General features: G+C 31.8%; 1 protein-coding gene across 2 annotated transcripts in view; it reads right to left on the bottom strand.

Annotated features, from left to right (window-relative positions):
* Positions 1 to 23,580, bottom strand: part of LOC145259887 (uncharacterized) — a 575,878-nt gene that overhangs the window by 297,064 nt on the left and 255,234 nt on the right. Inside the window, exons 3-12 of one of the 2 annotated variants that reach the window (XM_080117787.1) lie at positions 22,260 to 22,439; positions 20,756 to 20,929; positions 19,235 to 19,408; positions 12,340 to 12,696; positions 9,971 to 10,144; positions 8,188 to 8,361; positions 5,796 to 5,981; positions 5,178 to 5,357; positions 4,240 to 4,413; positions 1,465 to 1,638 (exon numbers count right to left, since the gene is read on the bottom strand). The exons of the other annotated variant lie outside the window; for it this stretch is intronic. Of the exons in view, the coding sequence (XP_079973913.1) occupies positions 1,465 to 1,638; positions 4,240 to 4,413; positions 5,178 to 5,357; positions 5,796 to 5,981; positions 8,188 to 8,361; positions 9,971 to 10,144; positions 12,340 to 12,696; positions 19,235 to 19,408; positions 20,756 to 20,929; positions 22,260 to 22,439 (1,947 nt within the window). The remainder of the gene's footprint in view (positions 1 to 1,464; positions 1,639 to 4,239; positions 4,414 to 5,177; positions 5,358 to 5,795; positions 5,982 to 8,187; positions 8,362 to 9,970; positions 10,145 to 12,339; positions 12,697 to 19,234; positions 19,409 to 20,755; positions 20,930 to 22,259; positions 22,440 to 23,580) is intronic. 2 annotated transcript variants of the gene reach the window in all.

Here is a 23,580-nt window from a genome sequence, read left to right on the forward strand (position 1 = left end):
GCACTGGGATTGATTATTTAGTTCACCCAAATATTTTACCTATATTCAAGAGGAAAGGGAGACTGAACGATATTTTTTCAAAGGTATTAGAGAAAGTGCTTAAAATTAATTAGATAAATAGTAATTCTTACACATGTTTCATTTCAAGATTTTTTGCCTACTACACTTTGCTTAGTTTGTCAAGTTCAAGTTTTCGCTCGATTAATATTTCGTAAACACTGAACGACGATTTCTTAATATAGGATTTTGAATTCATCAACAGCAAATATTTTTGTAAAGGCAGTAGAAATATATCTGAAATAATATTAAACTAGCAAGACCCCGTAGAAATTCCACGGGGCTTTCTACATTAATCGATATAATTTAATGTTATATTAATAATTATTAATCTATTTTGATAATATTTTTAGATAATATCTGTATGGATCAATACTATTTTTAAATCACTTTTTCTCTTTCTCTACAAAAAATGATTGGCATTATCAACTAAATATTCTTTAATTAAGTAAAATAAATTCCTTTTTTATTTAAAATTATAGAAACGTAATTCTTTTAAAAACAATAAATATCCTCCGTTTTCTTATTGTCAGCTAAATATTCATCAAATCAATAAAGATTATTATTGAAGTATTTTTATTTAGAATTTTACTGTTTCTGGCTAACAGGACAATATAATTTGATTTGGGAACAATTCTATTTAAAAATAGGTAAAGTCGGATTTTCCTTGCCTTAGAGATATCAGATTAATAATCAATCCCGCTTTTATTTATTTAAATGTGTGTTCAAAATGATAGCGTACGTACGAATATAAAGTGGCTTAATATATTGTTATAGAAATATAGAAACGATAGCAGAAGAATATCATAGATGAAGATTTTGATCCGAATAAACTGTAGAAATAAAAACCGTGTACTCAGTAAACTATAGAAAATAGATCATACATATTCTAATGCGATGTGGGTATTTTTTCTGATTTTTCATTCGAAATAGGAAATGTGTACATGCGTTGCTTAAGTCATTATAGATAAAATTGGTTTGTAGGAATTCTGAGGGATGGCTTTAAAGGAAGCAACTATAAGGTCATAGTACTTCATTGTAGATATTTTAATTATTGTAGCTGGGGATAGATCGGCAATCAGGCGTAAAGTATCAAAACACAAAAGGATAAATAAAGCATCGTTTAAATGCACGTAATCAGACCTCAGTACGTTGTTGCATTCAAGAAATTGTTTATATGTAAATATTCTTGCGCATGCGGGAATGAAGAAGACAAATGCATGACTTATGTATATTTATCGATTTGTAGACAAAGTTTTTTAAACTATTTTATAAGCTTGGGATTTAGTTCATTTTCATTCAGACGAGGATGACAGGTCGATAAAATAAAAAAGAGGGAACAAACGTTTCACAAATATTTCATAAAAGGGTTGACAAACCAAGTTAATTTTTTAAAGAAATCCTAACCTCCACGACCACCACCAACGGCTTCAAGGGTATCTCTTGCTTTACGCAACTGACTACCTAGTTCCGGGTAGCCAGCATCTTCTGCTTCTTCAATTGCCTTTGCTAAGGCGTCTGCATCTTTTGATTCAATAGCAGTGGACAGTTGGTCTTGGATGTCATCAGCAGTTTTAATATCTGAACAGAGGAAATAAGCGCATATCAAACAACGTTTAGAGCAGTCGAATTTAGAGCTATGATAATAAAGTACGTAAAATTCCGTGCTGTTTCGTTTATTTGTATCAGTAAATTTTGGAGGATTTGGTTTATTTAATAACTAGCAGAACTACCCGACATTGCCCGGAGCAAAAATGTAACATAACTTCTATTCGTTTTTCTTTTCCACCACACCGTTTACTTCTTCCTCCCCGCTCCCTTTTTCTTCTTCATCCAGCTCATTTCTCTTTCTGGGCATACACACACGACATGAAAAGGAGAATTAATTCTGTGAAAAAAATCAGAATTACTCTCTTTTACATAATAACATTAAAAGACGCGTTTGCGTCTTGATAACATCAAATGATATAAATGGCTATTTGACGCTCATATAATAAACCTTTTTGTTGGTAATTTTAGATATTATTTTTCCATGATTATGCTGATAAAAATATGACAATTGTAGCAAGTTTGAAGTAGATATACAAACAGACATCTATTTTTTATATTTGTGATATAAATATAAGATTATTATGTAAGTATGTATTTCTAGAAAGTTTGTCTTTTCTCTTTGATCTCGTCGAAATTGAAAAGCAAAAAGAGAACTCAAATACACACGATGAAAACTTATAGATGAATTGTAACACATAATAAATTCATATTTTCTATCGCAATGTTTCGATGCAGATTAATATTTTGTACTATTTTATTCTCATATTGACTTTTATATTCAGAATGTTTCGGCAGTTTTAGTCCCAGGGGCTTGTTCCGGAAATTTGGTAACCTTCTAGTCGAACTTAGAAATCTTTATGCCCTTGGAAACTTGCATGAAATTTCGAACTGAACTTTATATTAATCCACGAAGGTAGATTGTTCTCGTTCGGTCAACCATGATCAGAGAGAATTGTTAATGTGTGTTATTTTTAGTTATGTTGTTCCTAGGTACAGCGTGAAGTAAGGATTTAATCTGAAGCCTTCATCAATAAATAAAGGGTTCAGTTTTAAAATTCCGTCAGTTCGACACAAAGATCCGCAAGTTCGACTAGAAGGTCCTTAAGTTCGAAAAGATACTCCTGGGAGTCAGAGGTTACATCGGACGAAACATTGTGAATGTAACGGGCAAGATGCGAATAACAGTTTGAATAATCCAAGTAATACAAGTTTATTTACCTCCTTTCCAGTAGGTTAGACACAAGGTCAAGGATGGTTTTTATTATAGTGTTTCTACAGAACAAACAAATTTCGAACACTAAAATTTTCAGTTCGTGTCATTACTTAGCTCCTGTCACCTCCAAGTAATATGAGTTTATATTTTTCTGGTTTCGAAGCACTTCGAATAGATATGCATTGAGAAGTAAATCTATTATCTTCCAGATAAGATTGGCATATGATAAACAGCTAGTATACATTTTATAGATGGTAAAATTGATAAATGCTTTAGTACATTACGATGTTTTACTGAAGAAATGCAATAAGCATTAAGGGATAAAGTTAAGTACTGTAAGATAATAGAAACGCGTTTTTTGAACAAAGGTCTGGTATATAAAATGTTATCAATATCATACTAAAAATATTATATGATTCTTTTTCACAAACAACAGATTGCATGTATCAAGTAATCATACATCTATATGTAAATAATAATGCAATAATCATTGCTATATTATAGCATTATTTGATATATTCTGTAACAAAGTATCTTTGAGATACATTTTCATACTCGTATATTTAATAAATCAGTGTGAATATTGAATATATACTAGTATACATCGCCTTAATAAACTTATGATTTATTTTTAAAAATTTGATTGCATTAAAACTGTATTTCTGATAATAAAAAACTCATACATTACAAGAGAAATACAATAAAAATAGTTTTACTGCATTATTTTTATAACGGTTATCTTGGTAGTTTTACCGCCATCTTTAAGTATGCAACACAGGAGCGCATTAAAATAGTTATTCTCACTGGGTTTTATTCTACGGTTTATTTAAAAAAATAAGTGTTCAAAACAAAGCTACAAACAATTTATTTTATGTAAATCGCTCCAGAAAAGCATGAAGCCACTTGATGTCAGGAGACTAAAAATTTACTTCAAGGTAAAAAAAAGAAATAGCCAACAATAAGTGTTAGGTGGATCGAGTCTGACCAAGAAAACAACAATTTTTCTCCTTTGTAAAAAACATCGCTCATAGAACGCAAGCATGAAAGGACAAAATAAGGGAAGCAAGAGATACAACATTACTCTCCTTAATTAATCCATTAAAATTATTTATTGAAAAAAAATGTTTGAGAATAACTCTAGAAATTTTGGGAAATATGTCGCAATTATCTGTGAGCCGTTTGCAGAAAAATGTATCAAGTATGGGATATTCGGATGAATGGCATATTTTGAACACATATTTGTGCATTATCTATAAGTTGTGTTATTTTCACAAACACAGTTTTGATGCTATTAAAATTTTACAATAGACTTTTTGAAGACTCTATGTAATTGTTTCAAACATGTTTTACAAATCTGAATTAAGTCATCTTTTTAATACATATAATGAGAAATGCTATGATATATATATAAAGCTGACCTCCTGTGCCCCCTCCAAGTATATTGGAGAGTCTCCTGGCCTCTTTAATGTCAGCATCCAACTCCGGCAAGCCGGCAGCAATGCATTCGCGAAGAGCTCTGTCCAAAGTTGCTTTGTCGCCGTGCTTTGAAGCGTCTTGTAGTTTTTCTCGTAACATTTCAGGTGACTTAGACCCTGGTAGTCGAAAACAGAACAAGTATCCTCGTATTAATAACTTCTTTGGGAAGTAAAATTATATTAAAAACAAAAGGATTTGAAAATAATATCAAATAAATGAATAGCTGAGGAGATTTGTGATTATTGTCAAATAGAATAATTCTAGCACCAAAACGCGTGCATAACTTGTAGAATGAATTTTAGAATTGGGCATACGAACACAAAAACAAAGATAGCCATACGATCGGTGCGCCATCTGTATATAGCCACACGGATGAATTTTTATAAAACTAAACATACATGTCTGTGAATATAAATGATATTCATAGAATATATATATATATATATATATATATATATATATATATATATATATATACTGTAAATAAGTTATTGCGCAAACAGTAGTTAAATCTATACATGTTTAAATATATATAAAAAGTTCTATCTGTATGCCTAAATTTCTATTTATATATGCTTACATCCATATGTATACATGAAAGTATAATAAATATTTCTATATGTAGATGCATGCATACAATTATATATATACATATAAATCCTATTACACATATATGTGTATACATACTTACACATATATATGTGTATACATACAATTAAAACGCTTTAATATATATGACAGTAAATTAAATTATGCAAAATCACTCCTGAATATTTTAATGTATCAGCATACATTAATGTCATCTTAATTTACTATATACAATATTATTCTCAGTTTGGCGCTAATTATTCTGAAATGCAATTTCAAGAGCTTTTCTAACCTCCACGTCCTCTTCCAAGACTTTCTAAAGTGAGTCTGGCTTTACGAAGTTCTGATCCAAGTTCTGGATAACCAGCACTTTCAGTTTCGTCTATAAGTCTGTTCAATGCATCAGGATCTTTGGAGCGAATTGCTTCTTCAAGTTGATCCCGCAAAGTTTCCGGGGATGTAAAGCGGGAGTCTGTTGGTTTGAAAATTATTATTATTATTATTATTATTATTATTATTATTATTATTATTATTATTATTATAGATAGATAGATAGATAGATAGATAGATACATTATATATATATATATATATATATATATGAGAGAGAGAGAGAGAGAAATAGATAGTATTGATATGATTCAGATAATATATCACACATGCAGTCTCTCATAAGTATTGCATAATTTTAGTCATTTTTAATCTGAAATGTACATTTTCCATACGAGATATCAGTCTTTAAAATTCATTCATCCCAAGAATTGAAACGATTTTTTTTACATCTGAAGAGATAATTACATATAACTAATTTTATACAACAATTTATTAAGTACATTTAATGAAACAGGCAAACAGGCGGCATAAAAATCTAAACTATGTGTCTATTACTAGTAGCGAATACCAAAGCTGACCTCTTCGACGCTGACCGACAACATCGTCCATGTTATCCAGGGAATCTCTCGCACGGTCAATATCCGTGTCCAATTCTGACATGCCGGCCGCCAAACACTCATCAATCACATCTTCCAACAAATTTTTGTCGCCACTTCTCCTTGCTTTGGCCAGCTTTTCGCGTAACATTTCCGGTGTCTTAGATCCTGACGAGTAAAAAGAAATGAATAAAAACAACTTAGAAATCTCCTCAAGCCGCTTTAATCTGGGGAATTTTCACCATGCCGGATCCTTGTCATGCGTATTCAAATATTTATTTCTAAGCAATCTACCATATGCGTCTTGGGGTGCAAGCAATGTTCTGAGCCAATAGATCACCTGCAATATTGAGCATGCGCATGGGCTCGCGCGTTGAGCATGCGCATTGAACTTGCGCTTTGACTAGAGAACGTCCATTTTGTTTAGTGTATCAGGTTTTTTATGATGTCGATCTTTTGTTGAGTTGAGAATTTACACGCAATGAACGTTCGTTCATATTTGTTCTAAACACTTGAAGGTATGTTTTCGATAACATATTAATTATTACTTGGTTTTATTCGTACGTCATTCATCAAAGAACCCAACAGTGTATCAAGTGTATCTTTTTTTACCTAAACAAATAACTCTAATGAATTATAGAGGCCTATCAAATTAATTTATTATGTATTTTCAAAACTAATATTTAATCTATTTGAAAAGCTGGCGCTAGAAAACAGTGTAGCGTCAGTTTTAACCTAAATTCGACCACGTCTTAAACTCAGCAGTAATTAACCTATATCATTAATATATATATATATATATATATATATATATATATATATATATATATATATATGATAGAAAATCAAGTATTATATATAATGATAGAAAATCAAGTATTATATATAATGATAGAAAATCAAGTATTATATATAATGATAGAAAATCAAGTATTATATATAATGATAGAAAATCAAGTATTGAATAAATCTCTTACGCACGTTTACCACACGTCTTCATGGGGACAAAGTTAGACATAAATTCGGTTTTTAATATGGGAGGAAATCCAGTAACCCTAAAAGAAGCACTTTGCAGTGGGACAAACATTAGAATTGTCTCAGTCTAGAAGGATCTCTTCTTCATCGACTGAGGACAGAAAAGATAAGGGACAACATCATAAAAAAAACTATTATAAAAAAATAATTGAAGGGAAGAAGAATATAAAACCGGAGAAAATATAAATTAAATTTTTCAACAAATTCTTCCATATACTATACATTTACCCGGTCTGAATATTCTTACACCAAGTCTGTGAATGTAGCTATACCAGCACTACAGACTTATGGATTTTACTCATTTTAATTTAACTTCATTGATTGAGTATTATTATTATTTAACTACATCTTCTTACCTGGACATCGACTTACATATCCTTTTTGTATCTTTACATTTTTAGAACATTATTCTTTCGAATTCGTGTATTCATTGTTGTGTGAAATTTATCCTCATCTTCATAGTTGTTGTTGCTTCACTATATTTCGGCCAACTCATCCTCTGACCTTCTTTGGGTGATTAACGGGGCCTGTGGAGCAATAGGTAGAGGTGTTGAGTCTCTACAGTTCCAGGTGAGCATTCTCTGAAGATAGTGGTTTCAATCCTACCCAAAGAAGGCCAAAGGATTAGTTGGCTAAAACGTGGTGAGATAACAACAACTATGGAAGGCAGTAATTACTGAGGATACAGTTACACGACTTAACATTTCTAGATATCTGCAGTTAATCACCTGGAAAAGGCCAGGCGATAAGTTGCCTGAAACGTAGTGAAACAATAACAACTATGAAAATGAGGATAACAATCCAAAAAATAAATGAATACACAAATTATGAAACCTCATCTCAAAGGATTCTCCAAAAAATAAAAATATTAAAATAATAATACTCTTTTGAACTTTGCAGTTTTCAATTTTTTGTGCTAATCAGCAAAGTTTCAGTAAGTCTATGAAAATAATTATTTTACTAACTATTTTCCTCCAATGAAACAAGACATTTTTTTTAATCCATGGAATAAGGAAATAATTTACTTTATCTTGTATTCTTTGCTTATAAACAATAAAATTTGTAAATGTTTCATTTACATAATTTAATTCACCCTTATATGAGTTTTTCCGTTTTCCTGCAGTTTTTATTGATATTTATATGAGCACTAATGTTAACCTAACTAAGAAAAATAAGTGCATACATGGTAAATACACACGCACACACACACACACACACACACACAGACACACACACACACACATACACACACACACACATATATATATATATATGCATATATATATATATCGATGAATAATAACAAGTAAGTACTCGACAAAACATTTTCATAACTGACCTCCTTTTCCACCTCCTAGACGTTCCAACATCTCTCTCGCATTCCTGAGTACAGAGCTCAATTCTGGATATCCTGCAGCTTCAGCAACGCTTATCGCTTGTTTTAACGCATCAATATCCTTAGCTTTGATGGCTTTCGCCAGTTGATCTTGCAGTGTTTGACTGGATCTGACATCTGATGATGGACAGAAACGGTTGACCAGTAAATTACGATACAAAAAAAAACACACAAAACTATTTCTTTTGAGAGTTATAAAAAAAAAAAAAAAACGCAAGCATAAATCATATGTAAAAGAAATTATCTAAAGTATCTTTTGACCTTGATAAGTGATGGCTCCTTCTTTTTTTTTTTAATAAAGGGTACTTCTGTATTTATGAACCCGCGATTTCCACGAAGTTATTCGGATGTGCCCGGTAAATGACGGGAAGAACCGGAAATGGTCAACAAGTAGTTTTCTGGGTATTAAAACATTATTTTCCAATGTATTACTTTATGAATTTCAGTAGTCGCCATTCTTAACATTGGGACGGGGACTTTTAACAATTTGTGTTTTTGTAATAAGGCTCGCCCGGCCATTTCCGGTGAATCTCTTCATCTGCTGGGCACACCAAAGGGATTTCGTGAAAATTGCGGTTTCATAAATACAGAAGTGCCAAATAAAGAACTTCCTAATATATTACGAAACAAATAAAGTAGAAAAGAATCCAATTTGTATAAACCTTTTCAACTAGAAAAGAAATGATCAAAGAAACCTATGATTTATGAACCAGGATGAACGCATTTTCTGCTTTATTTTATCTCAAATAAAGAAGATACCTAAGCTATCAATTCTGAGGAACAAAGCCGTAGGAATTGTATTATTTGGATTATTCATAACATAGTTTTCATCTTATATGTTATTCTCGCAACATTTCAATCAATGAAACCTCCGACCTTCTTCAGATGCAAATTTATATGAAATTTCTACTGGAATCCTTTATTTAATCCAAGGGGATAGCTTGCTCTCATTCCATCAAATATAACCCGATACCTCTGTTCTGTCTCATAAAAGAATGGATATATCCTATAAGAGTAGGTCTACGTGTAATTGTGAGACAAGGCTAGCGCAATCTCAACCACATCTCTCCTAAATCGGCACTGCTTAAGTCCAGTGGCAGGGAGAAGTGCTAGACGACTGGAAACGATGCCAACATAAGCAGAGAGCACATACAGCACATAGAATTCCAAATAAGCACCCCCATTTTAGTACTGACTAGGTTAAACATTGCTTAACTTCGCTGATCTAACGGGAACCGGTGTGTCAACGTGAATTATGCCGTAAATGCATCTGTATATATGTATATGTAGAGCTATAACCCAGTAAGAATTTTAAAGACGTGTACTGCACCGGATATATCTTAAGTAATAATCAGTTGTAAGTGACAGTTTTCTGGATATCGAAGGTTTAATCCTCAGAATAGCCAACACTAAGAATACAATTAAGAATTATTTTAGATTTCTATGGCTAACGAAACGATAACAAACTACCACCGTGGGGTTCCTTTCGAAATTCTCTATATATTTCAGAGTTTGACAAGATTCACCTGAAGTAGGTCAAGAGTTCCATCAATCAATACATTCATTCAAAATGAAAACAGTAGCTCGAATAATCACAATAATACAAATTATCAATCCTTATCTCAAAAATTCTAGGACATATTCTATTGATATCATGGAACCAATTCCCTCAGTTAAAATTGTAGAGAAATATAAAAAAAAATAATGATGTATGAGAAATACGAACCTCCAGTGCCACCACGAATAATATCTGTTACACTTCTGGCTTTCTGAATATCCACAGCCAGTTCTGGCATTCCAACTGACACACATTCTCTGATTACTTTATTCAATGTGTTTATATCCTTACTTTTCATTGCTTCAACAAGTTTTGCTTGAAGAGCTGCCACAGTTTCACTTCCTAATAATTGAAGGGAACCAATTTAATTTTCTCACATTAAATTAAATTATTACTTTCAAAGGAAAGGACAAATCGCAAAAAAATCTAAACGCTATCACTTCACCATACTTGCAGGGATGCATATCTATGTTTTCAATATATATATATATATATATGTATATATATATATGTATATATATATATATATATATATATATATATATATATATATATATATATATATATATATATATGGACATTTGATGAGGTTGTTTATGGGCACTGACCACATCGGCTGGAGGTTAAAACTCCCAACGATCAACTAGATGGTTGTAGGTTCAATCTCTGGTTAGGGATTGGGTTTGTCTAGCCGCAGTGATGACCTGTGATACAGCGAAACAGTCTGTATGTGGATGACTATTTATAAGTGTATATATATATATATATATATATATATATATATATATATATATATATATATATATAACTATAAAGGTGAGTTTTTTTTTTCTCATGCTGACATTGATATTAAAAGCCTACTTTTTATACTGCTATTTATTTCTTTCCCCACGAGAGCAAAATGTAATACAAAGTCATTTTTACAGTGGGGGAAAACTCGTTCCCCAAAAAGAGGAACTCTGGAAATAGGCAAAAATAAAAATTGCCTTAGTATAGTAAGGTTTCCCCTACATTGACTAAGGACAAATTAACTGAAGTGTAGCATAACAGATACTACATAGTGATCTTCTTGAAAAATTTTTATATAAAATAAAACAATTCAAACAACAAACTTATGCACAAGGCCTAAGGCGAAACGAACTGCTTAATATACTCAGTCGTATATGTCAGATATGAAAAAGACTACATGAAGGTTAATTAATTTGCATATTCCTTTAAAAATCGAGCGTTATTTAATTACTTATTCATTTTTCATGGTTTCTTATAAGATGATTGGTTTTGTTTAACTATTACACTGAATTCTATTTATCCATAGTTTCTATATTCTGCATAATACTTGATATTTAAGATGAAAACCTTCTAACACACGGAAATATACATAATATATATATATATATGTGTGTGTGTGTGTGTGTGTGTGTGTGTGTGTGTGTATTAAAATATAATGTTGGTGTGTATTTTACGACTGGGTCACCTCATGCGACCTGCTAGTATGTATGCATATATATATATATATATATATATATATATATATATATATATATATATATATATATAATTGTTGTTGTTATTATTATTATTATTATTATTATTATTATTATTTCTTGAGTCCACATAACATTATATAAGTAGATATAATATTTTATGAATCGCGTTTCATTATTTACTTCAACAATTCTCAGTACATGAGTGGAGCTAGGCAGTAAGTTATGGAAATATATACAGCATTTATATCTATCTATCTATCTATCTCTCTTTCTCTCTCTCTCTCTCTCTCTCTCTCTCTTTCTATATATATATATATATATATATATATATATATATATATATATATATATATATATATATATATATGATTCTTTTTCCAACTATACAATTGCAGATGTACTTGGATATATAAATATCATTAGGTCACTCCTGATTAACTTTGGAAATCGAAACGTATTGGCAATTGTTTAAAAATAATTATTATCAATAAAACTTTTGCCGAAGCCAATTTACTTAAACAGCCAGAAACTACCAAAGTATTTATGCAATCAGAAGCTGAGAAAAACTTATGGCAGACGACAAATAAGGACAACGTCAAATATAATTACTTAAATAGGAAATCTATTTTATGCCAAGAAAATAATTTCTGAGCAGTAACTAACTCTAATCCTAAACTATATACTAATTGACTGCTCGTCGCTAACAGAGACGCTTGTGTTTTTGTAAATTAATAAAAATAATTTCCAGTAAAAAAATTTGAGAAGTTGTTAAATAAATCTATTTTCATAAAGAAAAAAGTAAGGCGAGTGCCTTTTGTTTCTTTTAATTTTTTTAATGGTTAACTAGTGGCTTGATTCAGTTTCCTCTGTCTTTTTATGTAAATTTTTTATGGCAAAATCGGTTCGTAGACTCTGTAGATGCACCTAATTTTTAGAAACGAGAGCAAATATGTTTATAGTGAGAATAGAGAACCTCAAAGAAAAGTATTGATACGCTATCCCTCAAATATGGAGACATGATTCTAGATAACCAACACTTCAAAATCTAACCTCCACGACCGCCTCCCAAACTTTCCAATGTGTCCCTGGCTCTTCGAAGATCCGGGCTGAGTTCTGGGAATCGAGCCATTTCAAGTTCCCTGATGAGTTCAGCCAATGCTTTTCTGTCTCTTTCCCGGGCAGCTTTTCGTAGTTTCGTGCGCAGTACGTCTGGTCGGCATGATGTTACCATTCCAGCTGAGCTGGCTTCTAGAATTTTCAGAATGTCCCTGGCATGCTGAATTGTAGCATCGAGCTCTGGCATACCAGCGGCTACACTTTCGTTAATCACTTTTCTCAAAGTCTCCTTATCCCCTTCTCGGATTGCATCGCGCAGTTTCTTTTGCAAGTCCACAGAAGAAATAGTCCCTAATAGAAAGAATGAGGAACAAAAGTGTACAAAACAGAGCAGATGAGGAGAAAATGTAAACTTTTTAAAATATGGATCGAATTTGCTAATGTAATCAGTAACAATCTTCATTAATTTTGCATAATTGTAAATTTATGCTGAAATAGGATTAAATGCATTGATTATATTGATGTATCTTACTGTAGATACGTCCAAGCATCTCAATAAAAAGCTCTGTTTGTTGGTCGATCTGTTACAATTCAGCTTAAAATAGCATTGTCTCTCTATCTATATAAAGTTAATTATGTGTATATGTATATGTGTGTATAGGATTCACTCTCAAACTCATTAATCAATCATTAATAATTTTAGAACAGCTGCTAGGCATGAGGATGAGTAACGTGAGCTATATTTACTTTAATTTAGTTTTATGTAAAAGGGACAAATTGGGTAGAAGATATTCTTGAAAGTTCAAATGAATTCTGTTTTGTGAAATTTTGATAATAGGTAAACCATATTAATAAATATTACCAAAAGTGTATTTTCAGAGGTTTTATGATCCTTGTTATTTGAAAATTCAAAGATTTCAGAATTACATTAAATTTGATCTGTTGTCATTAAACAGCAATTAAGCAAAGTTCCATGTTTTCATTTTCTTCTTAAGAGGCTTTAGGCTTAAATCTTAAATTTTAAACATTTTTCTAGAATCAAAATCATGTAATGGATTTTGATTAGTATTGGAGTAAAGTTTCTATACATAAGGTTTAGTCTTATTGTATCTTGTTTTTAATCTTTGTAAAGAGACATCAAAGTAGTGTAAGACTGGTTGTTCAGGAGAATTAATTTTACTCCTCTCAAGACAGGTTCTTCTTCTAGTAGAAATATGATAAAAAGTGTACAGCATATCCCTTTTTGTGAGTTTACCAATTCTGAGAAACACAACGCAAAATTAGTAAATTTATGCCCTCCTACCTCCCCGCTCCCCCCCAAAAATGAATAAGATTATGCATTTTTTATGCAAACATCCTCAAAAACTTGATAATAAATATTTTAAAAAACTCTACTTTCAAATTATTACATGCCCCCCTCCCTAACCTAGATGGCAATAATACAAAAACACAAAAAACTCCTACAATGCACACATACACTCTATCACACACTCAACACCGATTTCTAAGTTAATAAGAAAATGACTAAAATTAAAATAAAAACCGAAAATTGTTACGTGTCCTTAAATACACTATCTGGTAGAAAAGTGAGCGGCCATTTTACTTTAAATTTGTGTGTGAAATGGATCTTCACTCTACATGCTGAAGTAATTGTTTGGTTTTATTATTGCAGGGTTTTTTTTTTTGGGGGGGGGGTTTACTGCCAATTTTCTATACGTTGTTTACATTTAAAAAATATTTTTTTTTAAATCAAATTTATTTATTTGTTTATTTTTGTTCAGAATAATTTAGTATAATGCAAGGATACAATAAATATTATTAATTACATTGTATAAAGTAAAGATGAACGCATTGAATAATTTTTTATCGTATGAATACATAATGAATCACAGATTCGACGTTTAAATGAGCGCGTGAATAAATAAATAAATAAATAAATATTAAATTTCTTACGAGGAAAAATTAAAAGTTTTTTTTCTATTTTTTATGTTGTGTTATTTTTTTTAAAAAAAAACTATAAATTATTCAAGGGAGATAATCAGAAGTAAAATTTTGTAAATTATTTCCCTTGCATGATTGCAGTTATTGCTAAATTATCTCCCTTTGACTGTAAAAATTAGTATTTGATAGCCATTGTATGCATGTTGTGTATTTTTTGTTTATTATTTTAACTCACAAGGAGAAAAGTAAGCGAATGGTGATTCAAACTTCGATGGTCTTGACGAGAGGTTCGTAGTTTAAATATTACAACTTTTACATCGCAAAAGAAATAATGATAAATTAATATATTTATTCAATCTTAAATGTTTTTTGTTGCTGTTGTTTGTTTGTTATTATCATAAATTCCACGAAAAAAGTTATCATTCAGTTTTGATCGCCAAATTGTCTTTTTAAATGTTCTTTATCGAATTGTTAAGAAAATGGTGGATTCGTCGTTTAGGAAAAATATTTTAAATAACGATATTTGTAATTGTTATTTTTCTTCCTTTTTTTTTTTTTTTTTTCTTTCGTTTTATTTTTCGGAGAGTTTTTTTATCTAGCGAAAAGGGTATTTTAGTGTTTATGTATGTGAACACTTGGGACCCTTTTTAAAGTTCGAGTTTTGGATGAATATTTTTAGGGATCGTCTGTTCTATCGAAATATTATTAAGGAATGTAATAGTCGACAAATATGACTAATGCAAACAAAACAACGAATTCAAAAGCATAAATTCACAAAAGATATATATGTTTTAAAATGGAAGTTTACTTCGATAGAAAAAAAACAAAAAAAATGTTTGTTCATGCTTTACCGAACAAGTGTGAATTCATTAATTACGATATCGAATAGTTTGAGGGCCGTGAATTATTCACGCGTCTGAAAAATCGTAATTAAAACTTTCCCACTGAATTGCAAAAATTATATTTGATTAAAAGTTATTAATAAGATATATTTTTATTTGTTTCATTGTAGAAAATTCAACGAGAAATGTTTGTGATACTTAAATAAATAACTTTATACATTTGCTTTCCATGAGCAGACGACAATAATGCGTTCGTGTGTGTGTGTGTGTTAATGTTAAAGTGCTTGTGCTTTTTTTTTTCAATTTTTTTTTTTTTTAGTTTTTTCATCATTTTTCCCCTGTCAGATGCCAAATATTCACCTGCTATCTTATAATTCCAACCGAGAGATCTTTTCGAGATTCTAACTGTCCCTTTAAGTGCAATTGCTTGTATCACTCTTTCACTTGGTTCACTGGGTACATTTGCCAGGTAGTTTTTAAAATTATATTTTCATAAGTCCAGTTGCTCATATAATTACTGGAATGACTCTGTGTGTGTGTGTGTGTGTGTGTGTGTGTGTGTGTGTGTGTGTGTGTGTGTGTGTGTGTGTGTTCCACCAACACCCGGTAAAGGGGCGATAGAAGCTAGGGTAACAGTTATTTTATTGAAGGAGAAATCCAGATACATGTCTAGAATACAGATCATGCTGAAATAATAACCATATTAGAAAGCCATTCTTAACATGAGAAGGAATGGCGTTTTGTACTTTCACCTAACAATTTGCTAAAGAAAAGATATCTTAAAAGTTGAATTTAACTTGAAAATCGTATCTACAAGAATAGCACGGTCTGTATTCCGCATAAGTAGCAAAATCTGAGTTTTTGTGTACTTGGAGTGGAACCAAATAACAGATTTGATAAATCTGGAGAAACGATTGACTTAAAAATGTTTTATTTGTTTTTATTAATTAAGCATTTTCATTTTGGGCACTTAAGGGTAAAATTCGTTGCTACAAATATACTACACAAATAGAGAAGTAATCAAGCATCTTAGCAAAAATAACTTCTTAGTGACACGCAATATGGTTTCCGTTCTGCTAGATCTACAGCAGATGTGCTTACAGTTATATCTCATAGGATTAGCGAATCTCTCGACGGAGGCTACCTTTCTAGGGCAATTGCTCTTGACATATCAAAGGCCTTTAATAGAATATGGCATAAAGGTTTACTTCACAAGATCTCCAGCTACGGTATAGCTGGAAATGTCTTCTCAATTATTAAATCATTTCTCTCGAATAGGTTCATAAGAGTAGTGGTTGATGGGCAGAAATCAGAAGCTCTTAGTATTAATGCTGGAGTCCCTTAGGGGTCCCTCCTGGGCCCAACTCTCTTCCTGATCTATATTAATGATCTTGCAAATCACATCCTTACATCATTCGTAGACATCTATGCTGATGACACTACAATCTATGGTAGCACATCTAAGACCATAAACGACCAAGTTTTCTCTGATTCTCTCTTCTCTGATCTTGAGCAAGTGGTACAATGGGGAAAGAAGTGGCTTGTTACTTTTAATACATCTAAAACCAAGCTGTTATCTTTACATCATCAACGCTCTGATCCCCATCTGGCATCAATTGAAATGGCTCTCGTCTTGGGGAGGCCTCATGTTTTGACAAGCTTCTGGGCTTGACTTTTACTCCTGATTTTAAATGGAACGCATGCATTAAATCCGTTGCCAAGGCCGCTGGAAAAATGGTGGGATCCTTCTATCGATCCAACAGATATCTCATTGCTGATGCAATTCTCTCTCTATATAAGAGGCAGGTATGTCCAAGGATGGAGTACTGTTGCAACATCTGGGCAGGATCTGCTAGAAAGGACTTATACTACCTTGATAGAGTTCAAAATAGACTTTGTAGCCTTGTGGGGGATGTCCTTTTATCTTCCCTGCAACCTCTTTCTCACAGAAGAGATGTTGCGAGTTTGTCTGTGCTTTATCATTATTTTCATGGCAGGTGCTCGGCTGAGCTCCATTCTATGGTCCCCCCTCACCAAACTTTCACAAGAAACACCCGTCTAGCAGAAAACACTATCACTAGTTTCCCCCACTCTTTATCTGTGCCTAAACCTAAGCATAGATTCCATGAGCAAAGCTTCTTTCTTAGAAGTGCACGCCTATGGAATTGTCTTCCGTTTTTCTGCTTTCCAGCTGACTACAATATGGTTGTCTAAGTCTAACGTAAACAAGTTTTTGATGAGCCGTTCCATATAAGTTACCAAATTTACCGAATCTCCATTACAAACGGTTACTATATTGTCCAATTTCTACTGTACACTCTTTAACCCTTATCCTCGAGTGGCCTCTTGGCCTTGATAAGTGGTGATGCCTATGTAAAAAATAAATATGGCAATTATAAATAAAATAACAGGTAAACTGTAGAAAATATTTATTTATTTATTATTGAAAAATATTAGAGTACACCAAGATTTATGGAAAATATGCAAGTAAAATTTGAATAAAAAATAAAATTACGTATAAGCTTAGCTATTTTTTCATTGGTATAATACAAAGGGGAGATTATCAGTGAGCCAGTGATGAAAATCTTTGATAATGTCCAAAAATGATTTTGAATAGTAGCTGAATTTCTTAAATAAAAATACTCGATTATTTTCTTTAAATTTTTGGTGTACGCTAATATCTTTTCATACTAAATATTTCCTGAAGTTTTCCTATTGTTTTATTTATACCTGCCACATTTCATTAGTATACTTACATAAAGCAGCATTATTTTCTTTTCCTGAATCCTACTTATTTTGAAGATCTGGGAAGAACTAGTTGAATTTTAAGTCAGTGATGGTAATTGTAACTATTTTTATTAAATAATTAGTGAGTCTATAATCCCCCCTCCACACACACACCTCAAAAATAAATGAAAATACCAAAAATAAAGAACGATGTAAGTACCTGCTTTTTTATTTTTAAGAAAGTTAAAATCAAATTTTATGACTAAACGACGATCAAGAATTTGTTATTGTCAGCTAAATAGTCTTTAACTAAATAAAACGAATATGTCTGCCTTATTTAAAAGTTTAGCAATTTAATTCATTTGAAAACTATATATATATATATATATTACACAGGCATCACCACATTATCAAGGCCAAGAGGCCACTCAAGGATAAGGGTTAAAGAGTGTACAGTAGAAATTGGAAAATATAGTAATCATTAGTAATGAAAATTCGGTAAATTTGTTAACTTATATGGAACGGCTCATCAAGAACTTATTTGCGTTAGACTTGAAGACAACCATATTGTACTCAGCCGGAAAGCAGGAAAACGGTTGACAATTCCACAGGCGTGAAGTTCTAAGAAAGAAGCTTTGTTCATGGAATCTACACTTAGGTTTAGGCACAGATAAAGAGTGGGGGGAATTATTGATAGTGTTTTCAGCCAGTCTCTTTACTGTAAAAAATAATTGTCAGTTAAATATTCTTTCAATCAATCAATTGAATGCCACTTTTATTTATTTAAAATCATACTGCTTTAATCAACGGGATGACATAATCTAATTAGGGAACAATTCATTTTAGCATGAATAAAGTCAAAATTTTTACATCATTACACTAGATTAATCATCGATCACTATCTTGTTTGATCGGCCAATCTTATTTGTTTAATGTACCTATTTACTATGCCTCCCCACGGGACAGAGTTAGACACCAGGGTCGTTTTTTAACGTGGAGAAAAGGTACAAAAATAAAAATTGTCTCAGTCGTGAAGGATTTCTCCTTCACCGAAAGAGAACAAGAAATAGAAGTGCAGCATCTGAAGAACAGATACTACACTTATTTGTTTAATGTATGTGAACGGTGATAACGTCATACAAAAGTGGCATGTCTTAGCTTATTATCATATAGATAATGATAAAAGAAATGGAATCCTAACACAATGGGGTATTGTTATGCCTGGATTAACTGGCATATTTAATATTGATTCTTATTTTAATTCTGTACAAACTGTACTGATGGATGCAAAAGCAAGAAATTCATGAAAAATGAATGAAATGAAATGCATAAAATAAAACAGGCTTTTTATGAATAGGAAAAATAAAAGAGAGACGAACCTCCTCGTCCACCTCCAAGAATTTCCAATGTATCTCTGGCTTTGCGAAGCTCATAACCCAATTCTGGATATGCGGCACTTTCACATTCTTCAATAGCTTTTTGCAATTTGCTCATATCTTTGTCCTTCACAGCTTCGATGAGATTCTCACGCAAATTGGTGGCAGATTTAAGGTCTGCCAATAAGAAAACAAACTTCCTTTCAAATATTCAGTTTATCTGAATGCTACATTAACCATTTACTACATAACATTAGCAGCTGCACATTTGTAAATCGGTTTTTGTGTTTCCTTTATAACAGTCATATGGTATCTTTTCGTTTGCCTCCAGACACAAAGTCGATTTTTAATGGAGTAAATCGCTCTAGACAAGGCATGAAGCCACTTTATATAAGGAGCTAACAAAAACGAAATATGATTATTGCAAATACAGGAGATGCCTATTGATCTATTGGTCTTATAAGATCAAAGCCATAGGTAGGAGGAAAATAGGCAACCGAAAGAGAATTCTACAAGCCTGCAGTTCTCGGAAAGAGGCTACTGGAATAGAAGCTGTATTACAATGAGGTATCAAAACAGTAAGTTTATGGAGACCACTAGATCAACAAGTCAAACGAGTTGGAACAAAGGAAGCCGAGAATAAATCAAGCAATTCTGAAGAATATATACTATAATAATATTTATAGATAACACTGAGACTAGCAACATCACGTCTATGATGGCCCTTTTCTGTTTCAGAATATTCTAAAGATTGATTTGATTGACATGTGATAACTCCACAAATAAAAATCTATGATATATGAAAACACTTTGAAGATTTTCTCATTTGTAATAAGTGTGACACTGAATGAACTTCAGATTAATTGAAACTTAAGTCCTCACGGTTTTATCTGTAGTTTTATCTCAAATTTATCACAAACATTGAGAGCATTTGTCTGCCTAAGAAAACAATGGAGTCCTGTGCCCACATTAGTTCATAGGCGAATTGTAGCATCTACTGTGACTGTGCAAGCATATCATGGATTGATGCAAATGCCACAGATGTAAGAGTTCTGTGACAACCTTCTTTCGTCTATGTTCTCCCCTCTTCCTTCACTGTCAGTCTATCCTCTCCTCACTCCTCTAGTGCATGCCTTTACAACTCTATCTTCAGCCACTTACTTCCAGTGTTGGGTTCAATCCATAGGCCCTCATGTCTTATTTGGAGACATCCTTGTAACTTAGGACAGGTCTTTCTAGTACCATCACAGCTAAAATCAAAGCAGTGCCAAGAGGGGATTGTGGCAGAATTATTGATAAGATTGCACATGGTAGTTAAGTGTGCTTATCATTGAACAGATATAAAAGGCTGTAGAATATTTATGACTAAAATGTGGTAAAAAAGACAAGTTTATTTATACCCAATATGTTTAAATTGAAGGAAGATTGCAATTTTATTAACGATTTTATGGATGACATTTGATGAGGGTGGACTCACACTGTACGATGAAAAACAGACATGAAACTATTAAATCTATAACGCACCTCCACTGCCTCCTCGTAGAATGTCGGCTACATTTCTAGCTTCTTGAATATCAGCATCGAGTTCTGGCATTCCAACAGACACACACTCATAAATTAATGTGTCTAACATTGTCCTGTCTTTTGCTTTCATTGCTTCATGAAGTTGTGCACGAAGACTCTCAGGTGATTTCAAACCTTTGTGTTAATAAATAGAATTATTATATATTAATAATCAATATTAGATAATGAAAATCTCGATTGCTTACTACAAATCAATAAAGTAAAGTCAGTTTTTTACCTAGATATGTAAATGCTAAGTAGACTTTCTCATGCAAGATTAATATTTAATTCTGTTTTATCATAAATAACTGGAAGATATCGGGCCATGATCTTTAAAAATAAATACAGTCAGATGCCAGTAAATTGTTGCTCGAAAGGGTACGGCTATACTTGTATTCAAATATATGATTTTAGAAATACTTCAATAAGTCAGAATGAAAATAAAAATTTCTAACTGAAATACAAATTCAGTCTACGATTTGGATTTTCCGATGCTTAAGCCATGTTTCAATCTTGTTAGTAATATTCCACATCAAATTCGACCCACTAGCGATAGCACACACACAACACATACGCGCGTGTGTGTTATAGAAGTATATGTTTGTTTGTTATAGATGTTGATACGTTAATAAAAAATTTAAATAAATTTGAATAGAGATTAATTTTTCAAGGAATTTCATGACCTCATTCAAATTTCTCTTACGATTTCATCTGGAATTACTCAATTACTGATTCCTATTCTGGCTTACCAGACATGCCATTGAAAATAGAGTTCTATATTAAGATCAAGCACAGCTTTTCTTAAGTAAAATTTTACTCAGAATACAACGGTCGTAATTATTTTGTATTAGTTATTTTTTAATATCGTAGGGTCAGCATTCACACTGAATACCATAAACAGTAAAGGTGGTGTTTTACTTCACTTTAGAAATTATAATAATAATAAATAAGGTAAAAATGCTAATATGGGGTTCAGAAATGAGAGATGAAGAACACAGGATTTTCAGTAATTCTTTAAAGCAATAACTATAATGTAATACCTCTGAAAAAAAACCTCATAAAACGATTTAACTTTCACTAATTTACAAAACTGGAATAGGATTTAGATTATTTATCCCTCCCCTCATCCTCAGAAATAAAGTTCATAAATTATATTAAATGTACGAATAGTATAAGGCAGTTCTTTTGGATGCAGACTAGTAAAATATAATCTGCTATTGTTATCACCATTTATTAATTTCAACACATTCTGTTAATATTCAAATACAAGTATCCCTTTTGTTATAAATGTGTTAATAAGAACATTTTCTTTTTGCTTCCCAACTTACCTACAACTTTAAGTTCAACCCATCTTTATTTCTGTGTGTAAATTATCAAAATTCAGGCTCATTAACAAAATAGATGCATGGGAATACAAAGAAAATTATTTAAATGGAAATTATGACCGAAAACACTTGTCTCTAACCTCCACGACCACCTCCAAGAGTTTCAAGTGTGTCTCTTGCTTTACGAATAAGTGGATCAAGCTCTGGATAGCTGGCCTCTTCAGCACCTTCAATAATCCGTTCCAGGGATGTCTTGTCTTTCTCTCTGGTTGCTCTTTCAAGTTCGTCGCGTAAGGCCGACACTGAAGTAACGGGTGTTTCTAGCAAACATAACAGAAAGCACATCGTAAAAGACACACATCGTAATTGTCTACAATATTACTAATTCACTGGCCACAAGACATTTTAAGAACATATTAAGTTTTAAGCTATTTAATATTTGTATTGTAAAATAATCTTGAATTATATAAGATTCAATTAGAAATCAAATGCACGTGCAATTTGATATTGTAAAATTTTAAGCTAAATCTTTAATGCAGTGTGCTTTATATAACTAGTTTTATTTTATACTTGATTGATATTAAAATATATTATTGCATTAAAAATAATAATCTCTTCCAATTGCCTGCTTCCCAGCTGACTACAATCTGATTGTCTTCAAGTCCAACGTAAACAAGTTTTTGATAAACCGTCCCCATAAGTTATCCATTTTACAAAATTCCCACTACTTATGTTTACTACGCTATAATCACATTGACGAATGTATACCCATTAACCCTTATCCTCGAGTGACCTCCGGGCCTTCATAAATGGTGATTCCTGTGTAAAAAAAAAAAGTGTGAGATAGATTTATTTTTAGAAATCATTCTTAGAAATCGCTAGTCTTCTGGAAAACTAAAAGTCAATTCCATGAGCAAAGTTTATTTCCTAAAACTACTCGTCTATGGAACACAATACCGCAGGACTGCTTCCCAACTAACTTTAGCATAAACGTTTCCAGATCCAATGTAGACAAGTTCTTGTTGAGTCGTGCTCTTCAATAATCAAATTCTATCTACCATTACCGATCATCAGAGTGTTGTCTCACTGGCCAACTAAGATTCACTAACCCTTCGGGTGTCTTTTGAACCTTGATAAACAGTGACTCCCTAGTATATATATATATATATATATATATATATATATATATATATATATATATATATATATATATATATATGCTCTTTCATCTTCCATCAAACGTTTCAAAGTACTTTTTAAACAATAGCTTTATTGAATATAGTGTGCAAACCTTAAAAAATGACCAATACAGTTTCTTATCAAATAAACGTTGTATTCAAAATTAATTTGATAAATCATTCACATGTACATTGATACAAACATTTTGAATTAAAAATTGTTTCTATGTTGAGAAATTCTATTATTAAAAAATTCTAAATAAAAATAAGAAAATTCATATTT

This window comes from Euprymna scolopes, chromosome 3 (genome assembly GCF_053919585.1).
Source record: "Euprymna scolopes isolate OS-2025 chromosome 3, ASM5391958v1, whole genome shotgun sequence".
Lineage (NCBI taxonomy): Eukaryota > Metazoa > Mollusca > Cephalopoda > Sepiida > Sepiolidae > Euprymna > Euprymna scolopes.